This window comes from Tyto alba, unplaced genomic scaffold (genome assembly GCF_018691265.1).
Source record: "Tyto alba isolate M040663 unplaced genomic scaffold, T.alba_DEE_v4.0 Super-Scaffold_2, whole genome shotgun sequence".
Classification (NCBI taxonomy): Eukaryota; Metazoa; Chordata; class Aves; order Strigiformes; family Tytonidae; genus Tyto; species Tyto alba.
Window position 1 is genome coordinate 86,774,793 of NW_024881282.1, and position 13,838 is coordinate 86,788,630.

General features: G+C 46.4%; 1 protein-coding gene across 4 annotated transcripts in view; it reads right to left on the reverse strand.

The window, feature by feature from the left end:
• Positions 1-4,819: 4,819 nt before the first annotated feature.
• The window catches only part of LOC104368568 (endonuclease domain-containing 1 protein), a 176,523-nt gene continuing 167,504 nt past the window's right edge, over positions 4,820-13,838 (reverse strand). For 3 of the 4 annotated variants that reach the window (XM_042792580.1, XM_032995759.2, XM_032995758.2), the window contains 3 exons: positions 12,139-12,222; positions 8,763-10,452; positions 4,820-6,523 (listed from right to left, as the gene is read on the reverse strand). In XM_042792580.1, the coding sequence (XP_042648514.1) occupies positions 5,978-6,523; positions 8,763-9,128 (912 nt within the window). In that variant the 5' untranslated portion in view covers positions 9,129-10,452; positions 12,139-12,222 and the 3' untranslated portion in view covers positions 4,820-5,977. Of the gene's footprint in view, positions 6,524-8,762; positions 10,453-12,138; positions 13,570-13,838 lie in introns of all 4 variants that reach the window. The other variant, XM_032995760.2, reaches the window with a different exon arrangement.

Below are 13,838 nucleotides of genomic sequence, written 5' to 3' on the forward strand. Positions count from 1 at the left end.
TCCCAATAAGTGAGCCAGATTCCAGCTCTAGAAGCCATGAAGATTCGAAGAATCTGTCACTCACCTCTGTAAAAGCATTGCTGAAAAAACCTGATAAAAATGTTTCCTGCCACCTTAAGACAAAATAATTTCTTAAGTTTAAATTTAACTATGTATTTGGTTGCAATGGCAAATAAAACCCAGTAATAGGTGGGAGTTTTGTGCACAAGTACTCTTTGGTGGCCAAAAATGGCCCATGTCTTAGACAATTTATACAGGAGTGCAAGGAGGCAGTGAAACAGTGCAGATCTTCCTCTCAGTCACAGCCTTAATGCTGCAGGTACCTACACATTTTCTAGATATTTTTTTTTTTACCTTTTCTACAGGAATAACAGTATGGCAGGGCAAATATGTGCTCACTTGGGGAGTATAAAGGCATGTGAGCAAAAACCTCAGGACTCTAGCAAGCACCAACTCCACCAGTCATTTCCAGGTCTCTAATTCTCTAATTATTTCCTCCTACAGTCTTTCTGCAGAAGAAATTCAGGGAAGATATTCCCTAACTAGATTTCATTTTTAGAGCTGTGGCATTCATACCCATACCAAATACAACCCTGTCTGTCAAGAGACTCCAGAGGCATCATCCCAGACACGGGGAGGTCCATGTGGGAGGAGGGTGCAGTCGCATGGCTGGAGGGCAAAGTTCTGTTGCATAAATGGTTTTGGCCTTTTGCAAGAAATTAAACTGGTTCTTCACCCCAGCCAACAGCCTCCACCTTCCCCCGTCTTCCTAAGCCAGCCCTTCCAACCACCTGAAGTACCGCCAGGGACCGGCTGTGCAATGCCCAAGAAGTCCAGCAGTGATGAGGGCTCTCAGATCAATGCTCAGAGCCCGGTGATCCTCGGAGAGGCTCCCGGGGAGATGTCACCGTAGGTGTCCCCATGAAACCTCCCCCCTCCTCAGGGAAGCTGGTGGTGGCAGCGCTGCAAGCTGACAAGAAAGTTGATTTCGCTCGGCAGGTCTGGGGCGGGAGGTGGGTATCAGAAACACCCTACTTCAGCGTTTCCAGACCAAAATTCTCAGAATTTCTATTTCAAGGGGAATTTGGAAACTCTTGGGGTTTTGTTCTGATTCAGATTGAAACCACATTTTGAAATGACAAAATTTCCTGTGCACGAGTAGCCCTGTTTGCCAGCTCGCTCTGCTCAAAACCGAAGGTTTCTCTTCCAATTTTTAGTGTTTTCATGCTGCTCAAATTCCCTCAATCCTTGGTAAAGTTCTGATTTAGGGTGCTGTAAGAGGAAAATAATAAAACTGAAGGTTCTTATGCTCTCCTTTTTAGCCTTAAGTCACAGTGCACAGTAAAAGGAAGATAATTCTATCATCATTTTTTGGATTGGAAACAGTGGCACCATGGTGATTTTGTAAACCAGTCTCAGTCCCCGTCCAGTGCTCCAAACATTCAGAGCAACATCTCAAACCCCCAGGAGAAAATTACTGTTTACCATTTACGCACATAGCGGTTTGTTAAAAGAAGTCTTCATTTACTGAACGAAGAAAATGTGAGCAGGTTACTCGGAAAAAGATTAGATTCAGCTAACACAACTGGCAAAAGACATGTGATTGTGTAATTTGTCAGAAACAGAGTACAAATTTACATGATAAGTACTTTACAGAAGCCAATGTGATACTTAGAAAACAAGCATTAGTTCACAGTAGGAGATCTGGCATCTTGGGTCTGAAAATATTAATCTCACTGGTATCATTATGACATGTGAGAAAGAAGTATTGCCAGCAAATACCCTGAGACTTGTGTAAAATCATACAGACACAGCATAAAGCCTTTCGGCACGTGCAGTGTTAACTCAGCATGTGCAGTGTTAACTCTCTTCCCCAGTTTAAAATGTTATGAATTCCTCCACATCAGATCTGAGATCTCCATGTTCTTTCCTGTTGAAGGTTTCCTCCAAGCCCAGTTTATGGCTGGTCTGGCATAAATTTTCCTCTCCCCCTTCTACTCATTTGCTATCTCTATGCAAATACGTTCAATGACCCAGTTGTTTGGATGGTGCCGTTCCCCTTTTATAAGCTCTCAAAAGACTTTTCTGCTGTCTCAAACCTTTAGTTCGTATATCCAGAACCCTTCTGTTTATACCCCGCTGGATTTTGCTGTAGGAATTGCTGACCATGATTTTAGCCCTTTCATTCAAGAAAGGGCACTGAAGATGCTGTAGAGATGCAAAGATCCATGATTCATTGTTCCTCCATTTAACTGGACAACAATAATTTTCACATATTTGGATGAAGAATCAAGAGGGAGAATTCTTTTTCAAGTCTCCAGGATTTTCAGCTTATTTGGTGACCTTGCAACAACAATGTATAACATGTGAAAATAAAGCTGTTTGTTTTTCAATAAAGTGAACATTCCTCTCTTCTAGTAGCTCCTGGCAAGATAAAGCAGATATGTTAATGGAAATGTTTTGTTTTTTTTTTTTTTTTCCTTTTTGTAGATCCACCTTTAACTGAAGACAGCAAATTCCCAGTGGGACCTCCCGTAAGACTCAGGAAGGACCCTCATGGCTTTGAGCCTCATTTCCCAGGAAAAAGCCTGTCCCTGCAGGGTGAGATTAACAGATGTGCACTCCCCTGGACAAGCAGTGAGGAAATCAGCTTGGCTGTGCCACAAACAGCACGTGTTTCATGCAGAATGGCACGCAGTACGTTTGCTGCCTACATGAAATAGACCAATCTAATAACCTTAGTGTGTCCAACCCCGCAGGTGGAGATGGCATTTCCTTTGCCCAGGAGATGGAAAACCCCAGTAAGGTGCTCCCAGCCCATGTGGCAGCCAGAAATGCTCCTGGAGAGCTTTGCAGATCAGCATATTTTATTTACTATTGTGAAATGTTATGGCTGCTCAAATCTGGATGCACCAAAGGACTTTTGCCCAGCTACTTTCTCAGGCAGAGGCCAGACGATGCCACTATCTTGATTTTCTTGGTTCCTTTTTTTTTTTTTTTTTTTTGGAAAAGGATGTAGCAACATGTTGATCGGTTCAGGGAATTTGAATCATTGGTGTTTTTGGAAAAGGACTAAGCAAAAATGCACGATCCAGCCCTTTGCAAGTGAAGTGAGCTTAGACAGTGGTAGGGCCCTCTGCGAGCCGCATGCTCATTCAAACAACCCCAGCAGGTGATACAATGAGCTACAGAGCTAACAGGGTTTAGCTCCCAGCACCCCATCACCGCTCCTGGGCAAAATAATTTTTCCTTTGTATCTAAAATCCCAGCGATCCACTAGTGCCCAGAGCTCTTCCCGAAGACAGACAGAGAGCAAACTGTGAAACTGCCTTCCCATCTCAGTACAGCTGTATCTCCCCAGCAGACAGAGAATCTTCCCACCCTACCAGTGGCACATCCATGATGCATGGAGCAGCTCTGGGCTCACCAAAGGGCTGTATCCCTATTCCCCATTCACAGCCAGGGTCAGCAGAAACCAGAGAAAATCACAGATGTAATCTTCTTGGGAGGATGCTCCTGGAGATGGGGACCGTGGGGTTGCTCAGCTCCAAGTTGGGGTGCTGTGTGAAGCACCCCTGATATGGAACGCAGCGTCCAACCTGATGTATTTATTATTTTTGGCTTCCCATGCATTTCACATGCTTGCTGTGGAGGGGAGAGCATTTCTGGGTACTGCCAGGGGAAAAGGTCCTGGGGGGGATCCCAGGGAGCTGATGGAGGGGTGACTCATGGGGGTGGTGAGGGAGTGGGAGATTCCTGCGTAGCCTGCAAAGCAAGGGTGGCAGGGCATGGCACGGGCGGTGGTGAGGATGAGTGTGGGTTTCAAGCCCCAGCGGGCATGAGGAAGTTGAGCAAGTCAGACGAAGCCCCATGAGCAACCCCAGGGGTTTCTGCAGAGCTCCCTCAACCTGAACTAGCACTGATGGTTTCACCCCATCAGTGGTCTGTGTCAGCATCTGAACCGAGGGGTAAAAATCCATCGGGGCAGGGGACCTGGGACTGCAGGGGCTCTCCAGAAAAGGGGGGGTGAGTGATGTTCCTAGCTTGTCCTCCTAAAAAGCAAAATATTCTCCTACCTCACTGAGCATCACAGCTGGTACAAGCGAGCACTATAGCTGCTCTCACCATGGCAGCTGGAGACATCAGGAGCAGAAGTCCATGATGCAGTGGTCTGCACTGGGAGCTGGTGGCTTGCACCCAGGTGTCCAGAGCCACTGGAGATACCCTTGGGGAACATGCCTGGCCTCTGGCTGCTGGCCCAGATGGGTTTGGGTGCCCCCCAGGATCCCGCAGCAGATCAGCCAGCCCCACTGCATGTCTTGCACACATCAGGATGTCTCAAGTGGTCCAGGATGCCTCTATGCAGCTGAGCCATGCCTGCATCTCTGCTAGCTGCAATCAGAGCTCGGGCATCCAGCACACATGGAGACACCTGCATGTAAGTGTCTGACTCTGCACCTGAACCCCACCCCATGTTCCTGTGCAGCCACCAAAGAGGCTTCTCCTGGGTGGGCGATGAGACCCCGTAGGCTGATGAACAGCTCCTGAGCTGAGAAGTTCAGGCTCAGGCTGGTATCTCTGAAGTGAGGGAGTTTGTATGAGCCATTTGCACCATGGCCCACTTCGATCATGCACATTCATATGAAAAGTAACTGGAGTCTGATGGTGACGCTTCTGTAGGTGTTATGGTGTCTTCAGATTGGATTTGGACACCCTACCTCCTACAAGGATGCTGTAGGTACTAGGGCATTACTAGTAGCGGAAATTTCAGAGGGAAGCAACTTCTGGTTTATATATAAGATGACCCTACAAACCAACACTGGAGCAAATAATTTATATTGTAAACTACTCAAGAACTAAATTATACAGAATACATTGATCTTTTACACCCACTGAATACATTTCACAAAATCAGTTACACATAAATTTGCAGGAAAGGTCTAGAAGCAGAGCCGAGCATGAAATTATACAACCAGTGTATCACAGAAATTTATCTTTGACTGGTCAAACCTTGTTGTATATCTGATCGCTGAGCCTAGTTACCTGGTACCTCAGCTCCTGCTCTCAAGGTGCAGGTTTCAAAAGTAAGCAAACAAAAACCTGCTAGCAAATTTACAGAGAGTCCCCGTGTAAGTTCAGGGTTAGGGAGCCTAGTGATTAGATGTAGGCTATTTCCTTCCTTCTCCTTGTTTTATTTATTTACAGACCTACAGAGATCTGGGATGTTCTTCCTACGCTTAGTTGTATTTCATCATTCCACCTTCCTCTCTCCCTTTATCCTTTGCTGTTGTCATTGGCTGTGTTGTTCAGAATGCATTTGTAGGATAATCCTTACAGACCCTCAGATCTCTGTTTTCCTGGCCCCAGGATCAATCACAGAATCACTGAATCGTTCAGGTTGGGAGGGACCTCTTGAGGTCCTCTAGTCCAGACCCCTGCTCAAGGAGGGTCAGCTAGAGCAGGTTGTCCAGGACTGTATCTGGTTGGGTTTTGAGTATCTGCAGAGATAGCGACTGCAACTTCTCTGGACAACCTGAACTGTCCTAGACTCACCTTCCTTCCTGAGGAGGTGAGGGACAAGTCAGAAACACATTATCAGTGATATCTAATGAGGAGAGGAAAGAAATATGATCTGTATATGGGCACAGAGAAAAAAGGAAAAAAAGGTAAAGCCCCTCTTCCCAGTGGGAAGCTCTGATTTCCTTGCCCATGGTCTGTTATCCAACCTGCCCCTCCAGAGTGGCCAGGGCAAGGACAACTCCCTGAGAGCTCCCTCCAAAGATGAGCAGCACCAAGCAAACCAGCTGGAGGCTCTGCTGACCTCTTCCTCCCTTTTATCAGAAGAGAAGGTGCTCTGAGGGACAGAGCTGAAAAACTGCTAGAGAAGGAAGCAGGACAGATGCTGCACAGGAGTTGCGGCGATGCTGCTAGTGGTGAAAGCTCCCAAGTCCTTTACACCTGGGATGTGAAGTGGGATTTATTCCCGGGGACAGTCGCTGTCAAATAGAGAAACCTGGTCCCTTCTGTAGAGCTGGGTCAACACATCCTCCAGCTCCCCCAGTGTGAGGAGCTGGACCTTGTTCTTGTCGTTCTCAGCAATGACCGCCCAAGCCTTCCTGCGGTTGGTGTCCACCTCACAGCAAGCACTTGACCAGATGTGGCTGGGTTTATTAACCCTCCCCTTGGCAATGTAGTTGTTTCCGGGCACGGCGCCCACAATGACGTAGGTGGTGTTACAGCCCTGGGTCCTCCTGATCATCGTTTGCTGCTCGTAGTTGTTCCAGGCACCACCATTGAGTTTCTCATCCTGGGGCACTATGTTGGTGAGGGTGAAGGTAGCCGTCCTGCTGCTGGGGTCGGGGTGGTGGCTGCTGGGGTTCAAATGGCCACGGTTCAAACCTGTCAGGTTCTTGTAGTCTTGGAGGACAGCCTGGCTCTTGCTGAGTTGCTCTGAGCTGACTTTGAAATGATTTAAGAGGGTCCACTCTCTTTCCATAGTTTTGGGATAAGTTGGACCCATCAGCTTGACAGGTAAAGAAGAAAAAGTGTTAGTATTGGGAATGGGAGTAATGGAGCAGATTGCCCTGGAGCAGAAGTCTCTGAGTGTTGAGCACCCATTTTTTGTCATCTCTGTGTGAAAATGCATGAAGCAGAGAGAGGTCATAAAGCTGTCCCGCCCTGACAAACACAAGAGATTAAAAAAAAAAAAAAAAAAAGAAAAAGAAAAAAAGCTCAGAATTTGGCTGCTCTCAATTTGACTTGTGACCTTTGAAATCCAGCCCGCAGTCTGTGGTGGGAGTGTGGGTAGGTTAATGAGACAATGAGCATTTTCCACTCGAGGTTTGAGAGGTGGCTTTGGCGAGACATCTCTGCTGCCACATCTGGTTCCCTTTTCTCCTTTCTCCACATCCCACATCTTTCCAGGGCTCTCTCCAGTTCCTCCCACCCCCATTAATCATATCCAACCTTCATCAGTTGCTCCCATGAGCCCTGGCCTTTGCTCTGTTCAGCCCCATTTTTAAAAGAGTTGTCTCAGTCTCTATGAAGGTTCTCATGCCTTTTTAGATCCAATCTGACAACACTCTAGTGTTTTCCAAGCTTAGGGAAAACAAGCACACAGATATTCTCTTTGAAGGTTGGGTGTCTTAGGGAGTCCTTGAAGGTGGACAGGATGGGAAAAGGATGAGCAGAAGAGCTGTGGAGCCCACAGGTCTCCCAGGAGGAGATGAGGAAGACTCAGCCCCTTCTTCTGCCTTGCCCCTCACTTGGGAAAAAAGTATGTGTGGTTGCTGCAGGTGTATCACATTCCTGAAACACCAGTGTTTGCCTCCTCTAGCCCCATACACAGGGAGATGTGTCAGAAAAAATCTCACCTAAAGGTGAAGTTTCCCTGGGAGGGCTATAGTTCATTGCAAAGATGAAGCTTTTTGCTCAGTAAGCAAAAATACCTCAGTGCAAGTGGTGTCTGCCACTGCAGTGCTAATAACGTGTGATGAGCTGTGCCAGGGAGCACAGATGTGTTCCTTCTGCAGCATCACTGAAAATAAGCTAGAAATGATCAGCCACTGAAAGGACCTTATAACCCCCAAAGAGACCTGGGCAACCTATGTACTGCAAAAGACCTCTGAAGAAAGTTAGCAAAATCACAGATTTCACAGATGGCCTGGGTCCATGATCCAGGAGAAAAATATTTTTTATCCCCCTCTAAATTTGGAGGCTGCAGTGGTGCAACAACAAATTAGTTGCTTGAGTTCCTATGAGTAACAAGTGCAAATGCTTTTTTTTTTTTTTTCATAACTGTAACACCTTTCTTTTCATATTTAGGGAAACATATTTAGCCTTCCTCTGGGACGGGGCATATGGCTTGCTTCTGTGGCTCATTTTCACCTAAATTCTCTACTGCTACTGTGCCCCCAGCAATGACCTGAATTTCCTCTTCTGTTCTATAATGTGCTTGATCTTTTTACCGAAGATCTGCAGTTTGTCAGAAGGACATTTGGGAAGGCTCTGCAGTCTGTGGAGATCTGTGTGTCTGGTGGATCCTTCTGAACCAAGCCTGAGGCAGTGGTGGTAAGGGGCAACTGCCCGTAGATGGAGATCATGCACTTCTGGCTTGACTAATACAGATCCTACTCATATTCACTGCCTCAAATATCACTCAATAAATTCACCCAGTGTTAACCTAATGCTCTCATCACTGAGTGCCTGTGCCTAGAATTTTTCACTGGGTCATCTCACCCAGTTCTGAGTTTCTCTGCACTTCTCTCACGCCACTTGCAAAGCCAAATTGACTCTTAACTGGGAGCAAAGAAGCTACATCAGGAATGCAAAACAGTTCAGGGTGAAGTGGAGACCAGAGCCCAGCACAGTTGGTACCTCAAATTTAGCTGCTGTTGGATGTCTTTTTTTCCCATTGTTTAGTCCCCCCATCACAGCATGGGACAGAGAGGAGGGCAATTTGACTTAATGTAATGTAAATTCATGTAATGTAATGTAATGCAGTTTGACTTAATGTTCCTGTAAGGTCAATGTGGAAAAATGGGCACTTTTAGGATATGACTCATCTCATCCTCCTGCTGATGTCTCAAACTCATCAGAGGAATCATGTGGTGAAGGTGTTTGAAGCTAGACGAGATAAATCCCATCCAGTGGGTCCATTTGCATGTGTGTGTGGGTGGGAGGAAAAAAGAACTGTTTGGTTAAACGCTCCAGTTCATCTTTTAATGACTGGAGGGTGACGCGGTGTAAGAGAGGACACTCACCTGGGGCTCAACCAGCCACGTCTTGGGTCTCTTGCCAGGTCCAGGCTGGTAGAGGTAAGCAGAGTAGACGGGAATACGCCTGTTCCTGTCGTACAGGGTGGCAAAGTAATACCGGTTCCTGTAACGCTGGCAGATCCAGGCTGGGCTCTCCGGCTCCAGCGCTTCATTTGGGGGGGTTTCCCGGAAAAAAAACTGAGGGCACGATCTTTCAAAGGATGTCACCACCTCGCTGCATCCCAGCCAGAGGCAGCTCGCCGAGACCTGCAGCAGCAGCAGCAACAGCATCGTGGGGAGGATTTCACGTGGAGGGATCTTGCTCACCTGGAGGGAAAATGCAGAGGTACAGTCAACTTGGAGAAAGCTCATCGTGGCCTGGAGTCATTTTTGTGCTTGTAGGACACGGCTGGCAGAGGAGGGGACTATGAGAGGCCAAGGAGGGGACAACTTCTGTCCTCCTGGATATGGAAAAATCAACAGAGGAATAAGAGTGAAATCTAAAATAGGTTTCAGGTGCCTAGAGGAGGCAGCAGTGGGAGAATTTATCTCATCTAAGCAGGGATCGAAACCTACTCCATGTCTAATCAGCTCACACAGCAAAGTTTTCTTGGAACTGAGGCATGGTGTTGGGACAAGGCCACCTCTTCCAACCTACCTGTGTTGGCTACGGGCACAGCTTTTGCACTGGTACAGGAGAAAAATCCTGAAGCAACCTAGAGGCTGGAAGCCCCTATTTCAGAATAACATCTGGCTCCCTTCTGCTCTGAGGACCTTCCCACATCAAAGGACCTGCAGCTGGGCACATACTCTGCTCAACCACCTGCAATGCTGAGCTGGGCTTTAGTCTTGCGGGGGATTTGGAAGGGAAATAAGTGTTGCTGCACTTCCTACATGTCCCTGTCCCCATCCAACTTCACATAAATATGCAGCTCTTTGGTAATTCCTCTGGGCTCGCAGCAGGATTATTCTCCCCTAATTAGGTCAGATGTTTAACCCAAAGTGGTCCAGCTTGGGGTCCTGGATCTCAGCTGACACTGGGAAATGTGTGTCCTCCTGCTCAGTTTGCGTTTTCCGAGTGTCCAACCCCAGACAATGAACTTGCAGCCACATGGATACAGAAAGAGAAAGGGCCAAGCAGATGGTAGCAGCAAGCACAAGGGATGACACCTCTATCTTATTGGCACCCTGGCTGCTGCTGTAGCAATGCAGATACTGATGGGGAGCTATGCTGATTCTTTCTTTTTGGAGAAAAGAGTTGAAAAATTCCCTGTGATGCTGGTAGTGATGAGGATGCTTGACCTTCTTTCAGATGCACCACAGGCTTAGGGATAGCAGTGGTATTTCCATTTTGATTGTTAGGCATTTGATGGAGTCAGTTTAAAATAATTAGCATTTTAAATAAGGCAGGCAGGACAAGCAGCTAAAAGGATTCATGAGGGAGAAAGCTGTCATGGCCTCTAAAACACAAACCCTGTCTTTGGCTGGGGAAGTGTCTGAGCTGAGGACTACTGCAGGCTTGAAAAGTCACCTTGCACATTTGCTCTTTTCTTATTCTTTTCCCTGACCCTCATCTATTAATTTCCATGGATTCAGGATACTGAGCTAGATATACCCTTGCTCTGACCCAAGATGTCTGGTCCTTTACCTCTTTACCAGTGCTGGATCAGGAATGGGGTGACCAGTAAGCTGAAAACTGAGAAGAGTGAACCACAAGAAGTTCCTTATTACAGAACTCCACAGAGCATGACCATATCTGCCCCAGCTCAGGCAGAAACGTTACTGAAAAGTCCTTCTCTTGCACCACCCCCTCCATGAGCTTAAATTATATCTAACAAGCGTAATATCAGATATATAGAAACCAACCTACCGTGTGAAAGAGCGGCACGTAAATATTTTTATTCACAGGACTCTGCTCGCAGCCTCAAAGTGGTAGAGGACTTTCAAATGCCTCTGCTACAATCTGAAACCGGCTGTGACCTTAGGGCGGTTTATATATGGTCTCCAGGAAAGCAGAGTTGTTAGATTTCTCAAACAGGCTTTAAAGTAAATTTTTTCAGGGGTGGAGCCACTTGTGTTTTTCCAGAGGTCTTTTGCAAGGTCATAGGTGGAATTATGGTACTCAGTAAGCTCCCCCTCTCTTATTCAACAGTTTCATGTGAACTTTCCAGGTGACTTGGCAACTGAAACTTAATTAGGCAAGGTGTTTTATGGCATTTCTGATAACCTTGAATCAAGTGTTTCCTACAGCTGTGAGCCAAACTCCACCAGCGAGCCAAAATAAGACCTTGAATCTACCCTTTCCCAACACCACCCATGACAGAGGATACAAACCCGACTCCCACCTGCTTGGTGCGTGCTGTATTGACAGCCAGAAATTCATAAGATAAGTGATGCTGCCAGATCAGGTGTAAAGGAGTGCTTGGCTGCACTAGCCACCCTCAGATCAGGAGGGGACTCTGCACCCAGCATCTTCAGTGCATCTCATACAACCGCGGTCAGATTCCTGTGCTGCAGGCAGGGGCATTCAGCTGCAACCCAATGCCTGGTGTTTGCCCTTAACTAACCAAGACCTTGCTGGAGCCTAGGCAATAATTCATCCCCAAAGAGATACCCAAGACAGGCAGGAGAAATTGCAATCAGCAAGATGAATAATTAAAAAAAATCGAGACAGACTCCGTTTTCCTGCAATTAAACATCTGAGTTCACCATCAGGCATTTCCTTGTGCCCATTCCCAAGGCTCCCCATGCTGATTGTTTCCCTGAAGCATCCCTGGTCAGGTTCAACATTTGGCTGGGGGAGCAGGTGAGCAGAAGGGACACTGCCACCACTTCAGAGCCTCCCACCGGGCTTTGGTGACCTTTCCAGATGGGTGACACACTGCCAGAGCTGCTGAGGGCTTCAGATCTAATGGGATCTCAGGGGCTGGTTTCTGAGAGTGCCAGTTCATAGTGGGGTAGTTTATTTGCTCTGGGAAAACAAAAATTCCTTCTTTGAGGTTTTGATCTGAGCATCACCAGAAGTGCTTTTTTTCCTGGAGCCCACCTGATTTTACTATTTTTTCAAAGACCAGGGATTAGCTCATGTCATGACAATTTCCAAACTTCTTTAAATCTCTTCTGCCTCTAAGTGTCTCATATTCTCCAGATCTTTACTTTCCTATACCTGAGTTTATTTCCCAAGTCATTCCTTATGTCCTTGCCCTCCTTAGCATAAAATATTAAAGATCTGCATAACACAGTGCATGCATAAACTCTCATTTTCTTCTTGGAGGGGGGATGTTAGAGCTCAGCAGCTGCAGCCCACCCTTTGTCTGATCTATTATGCCAAGGAAACACTTTAAATATTGCAGCCAATGGTGAGAAAATAGTAAGAGCTTACCTTGAAGCAGAGTCTCAGAACAAGCAGCTGAACCGTTGCTTCATTCTTCTCCCTGGAGAAATGGTTGATCCCTCAAGAGTCCCACTGCAATATATACCCACTCATAAATCTGCCCCTTTTTCATAAAAAGGGAAACACACAGAAAAGAGGGTATTTCTACTGTTATTCTGGGACAATTTCTTCATGCCTGCCCAGAAATGGGGTAACAATTGCTATTTCCTCGGGATTTCTCCCAGGTTTGCTGACTTGCAGCATCACGTGTAAGAAGCAGTTAACTGGTGATTTCCTTTTCTGTTTCCTCATTCCCGATGGGTGCCGCAACTGCTACTGCAGCACCTACATGTGTTTCTGTTCCTGGCAGACCAACTCTGGTGGCATTCGACCAACCGGCCTGTCTCTGAGTACACACAGATGTTCACAGTTTGCTCTTCGACAGCCCCTCAGACACAGTTTGCTCTTCTACGGCCCCTCAGAATATAATTAATATGGTCAGGCTACATATTTTTCCCTTGCCTGATTGCAAAGGCTTTGTAACAGCACTTATTAATGCTATCTTACAGATGAGGGGGGCACACCTTGGTCTCTGCTTGATGCTGTACAGACACTGCTGAGCCCGTGTTCAAATAGGATCCCAATCTGCCCAGAAAGGAGGCTTGGTGAAGACAGGGTTCCTCCCCTTAGGAGTAGATAAAAGGAATTTGGGGGGATGGATACAGAAATCAAAGTTTGGTAGGCTGCTTTTTCTTGACCTCAGAGGACAGGGGGAATGAGAAGGGTTGCCTCCTGTGGTATCTCTAAGGACAGCTGGAGGAAAGATGCTGGTTTCTTACATTCTTAGTGGGGTGGAGAGAAATGGGACTAAAGATTGTTAATGACTGTGACCAAGAATAATCAGAAGTGGGTATGACAAAAGTCAGGGACTCTAAGAAGGGTCTACTGTCCTAAGCTGCATGTTGGAGCAGAGTTAAAGGGTTCTGGCAATATTTTGTACACATTTTGCTTAAAAGCTGCAGGGACCATGACTATTTTATCTTGAATTTTTAATTTCAATACAGGCACCTAGTCCACAGGCCACATGCTGCTTGTCTTATCCTATATATCGCTGAACCCCAAGGGTTCAGTTGCTCTGATCTAGCAAATGCTTCCTCGGGTAGCCCAGTAAAAAGCATCAATGGGAAGCAGTTCCTGCACTGCATTTCACTCCCTGAGCTCTGCCCTTGACCTCTGGGTCTTATCCTGTTACATTTTGTCAGTGCAAGATCTTGGCCACTGAAAGCATGTCTTAAAGTATTGGAGCAATGGGATTCTGCAACTCTAGTTCAAAATAGCACTTGATGGACATGCCTGAAGAATTGCAGTGTTGAGCTTGATGTGCAGGCAATCCTTGTTGGTCCTCTGCTTTTAAAGTATCAGGTCGTGGATGGAGTGCTGCTGCTCACAAAAAGTCATTATATACAGAGGAAGGAAGAGGACAGGCAGTCAACACTAAGTTTCTTATTTTTTCAAAAAGGACTTAAAATATCCACAGTGAAACAGTAAACAGCCAATTAGGTAATACAATCAATACCCCTCTGTGATATCAAAAATGTAATGGAAACGTAGTTCAAGTTTTAAAAAGGCCTGGTGGTGAAATCCCACGCAAAGCAATTTGCAGCAGGCCAGGCTTAGATAACAAGTTTTTCCATGTAACTGTCATCAAC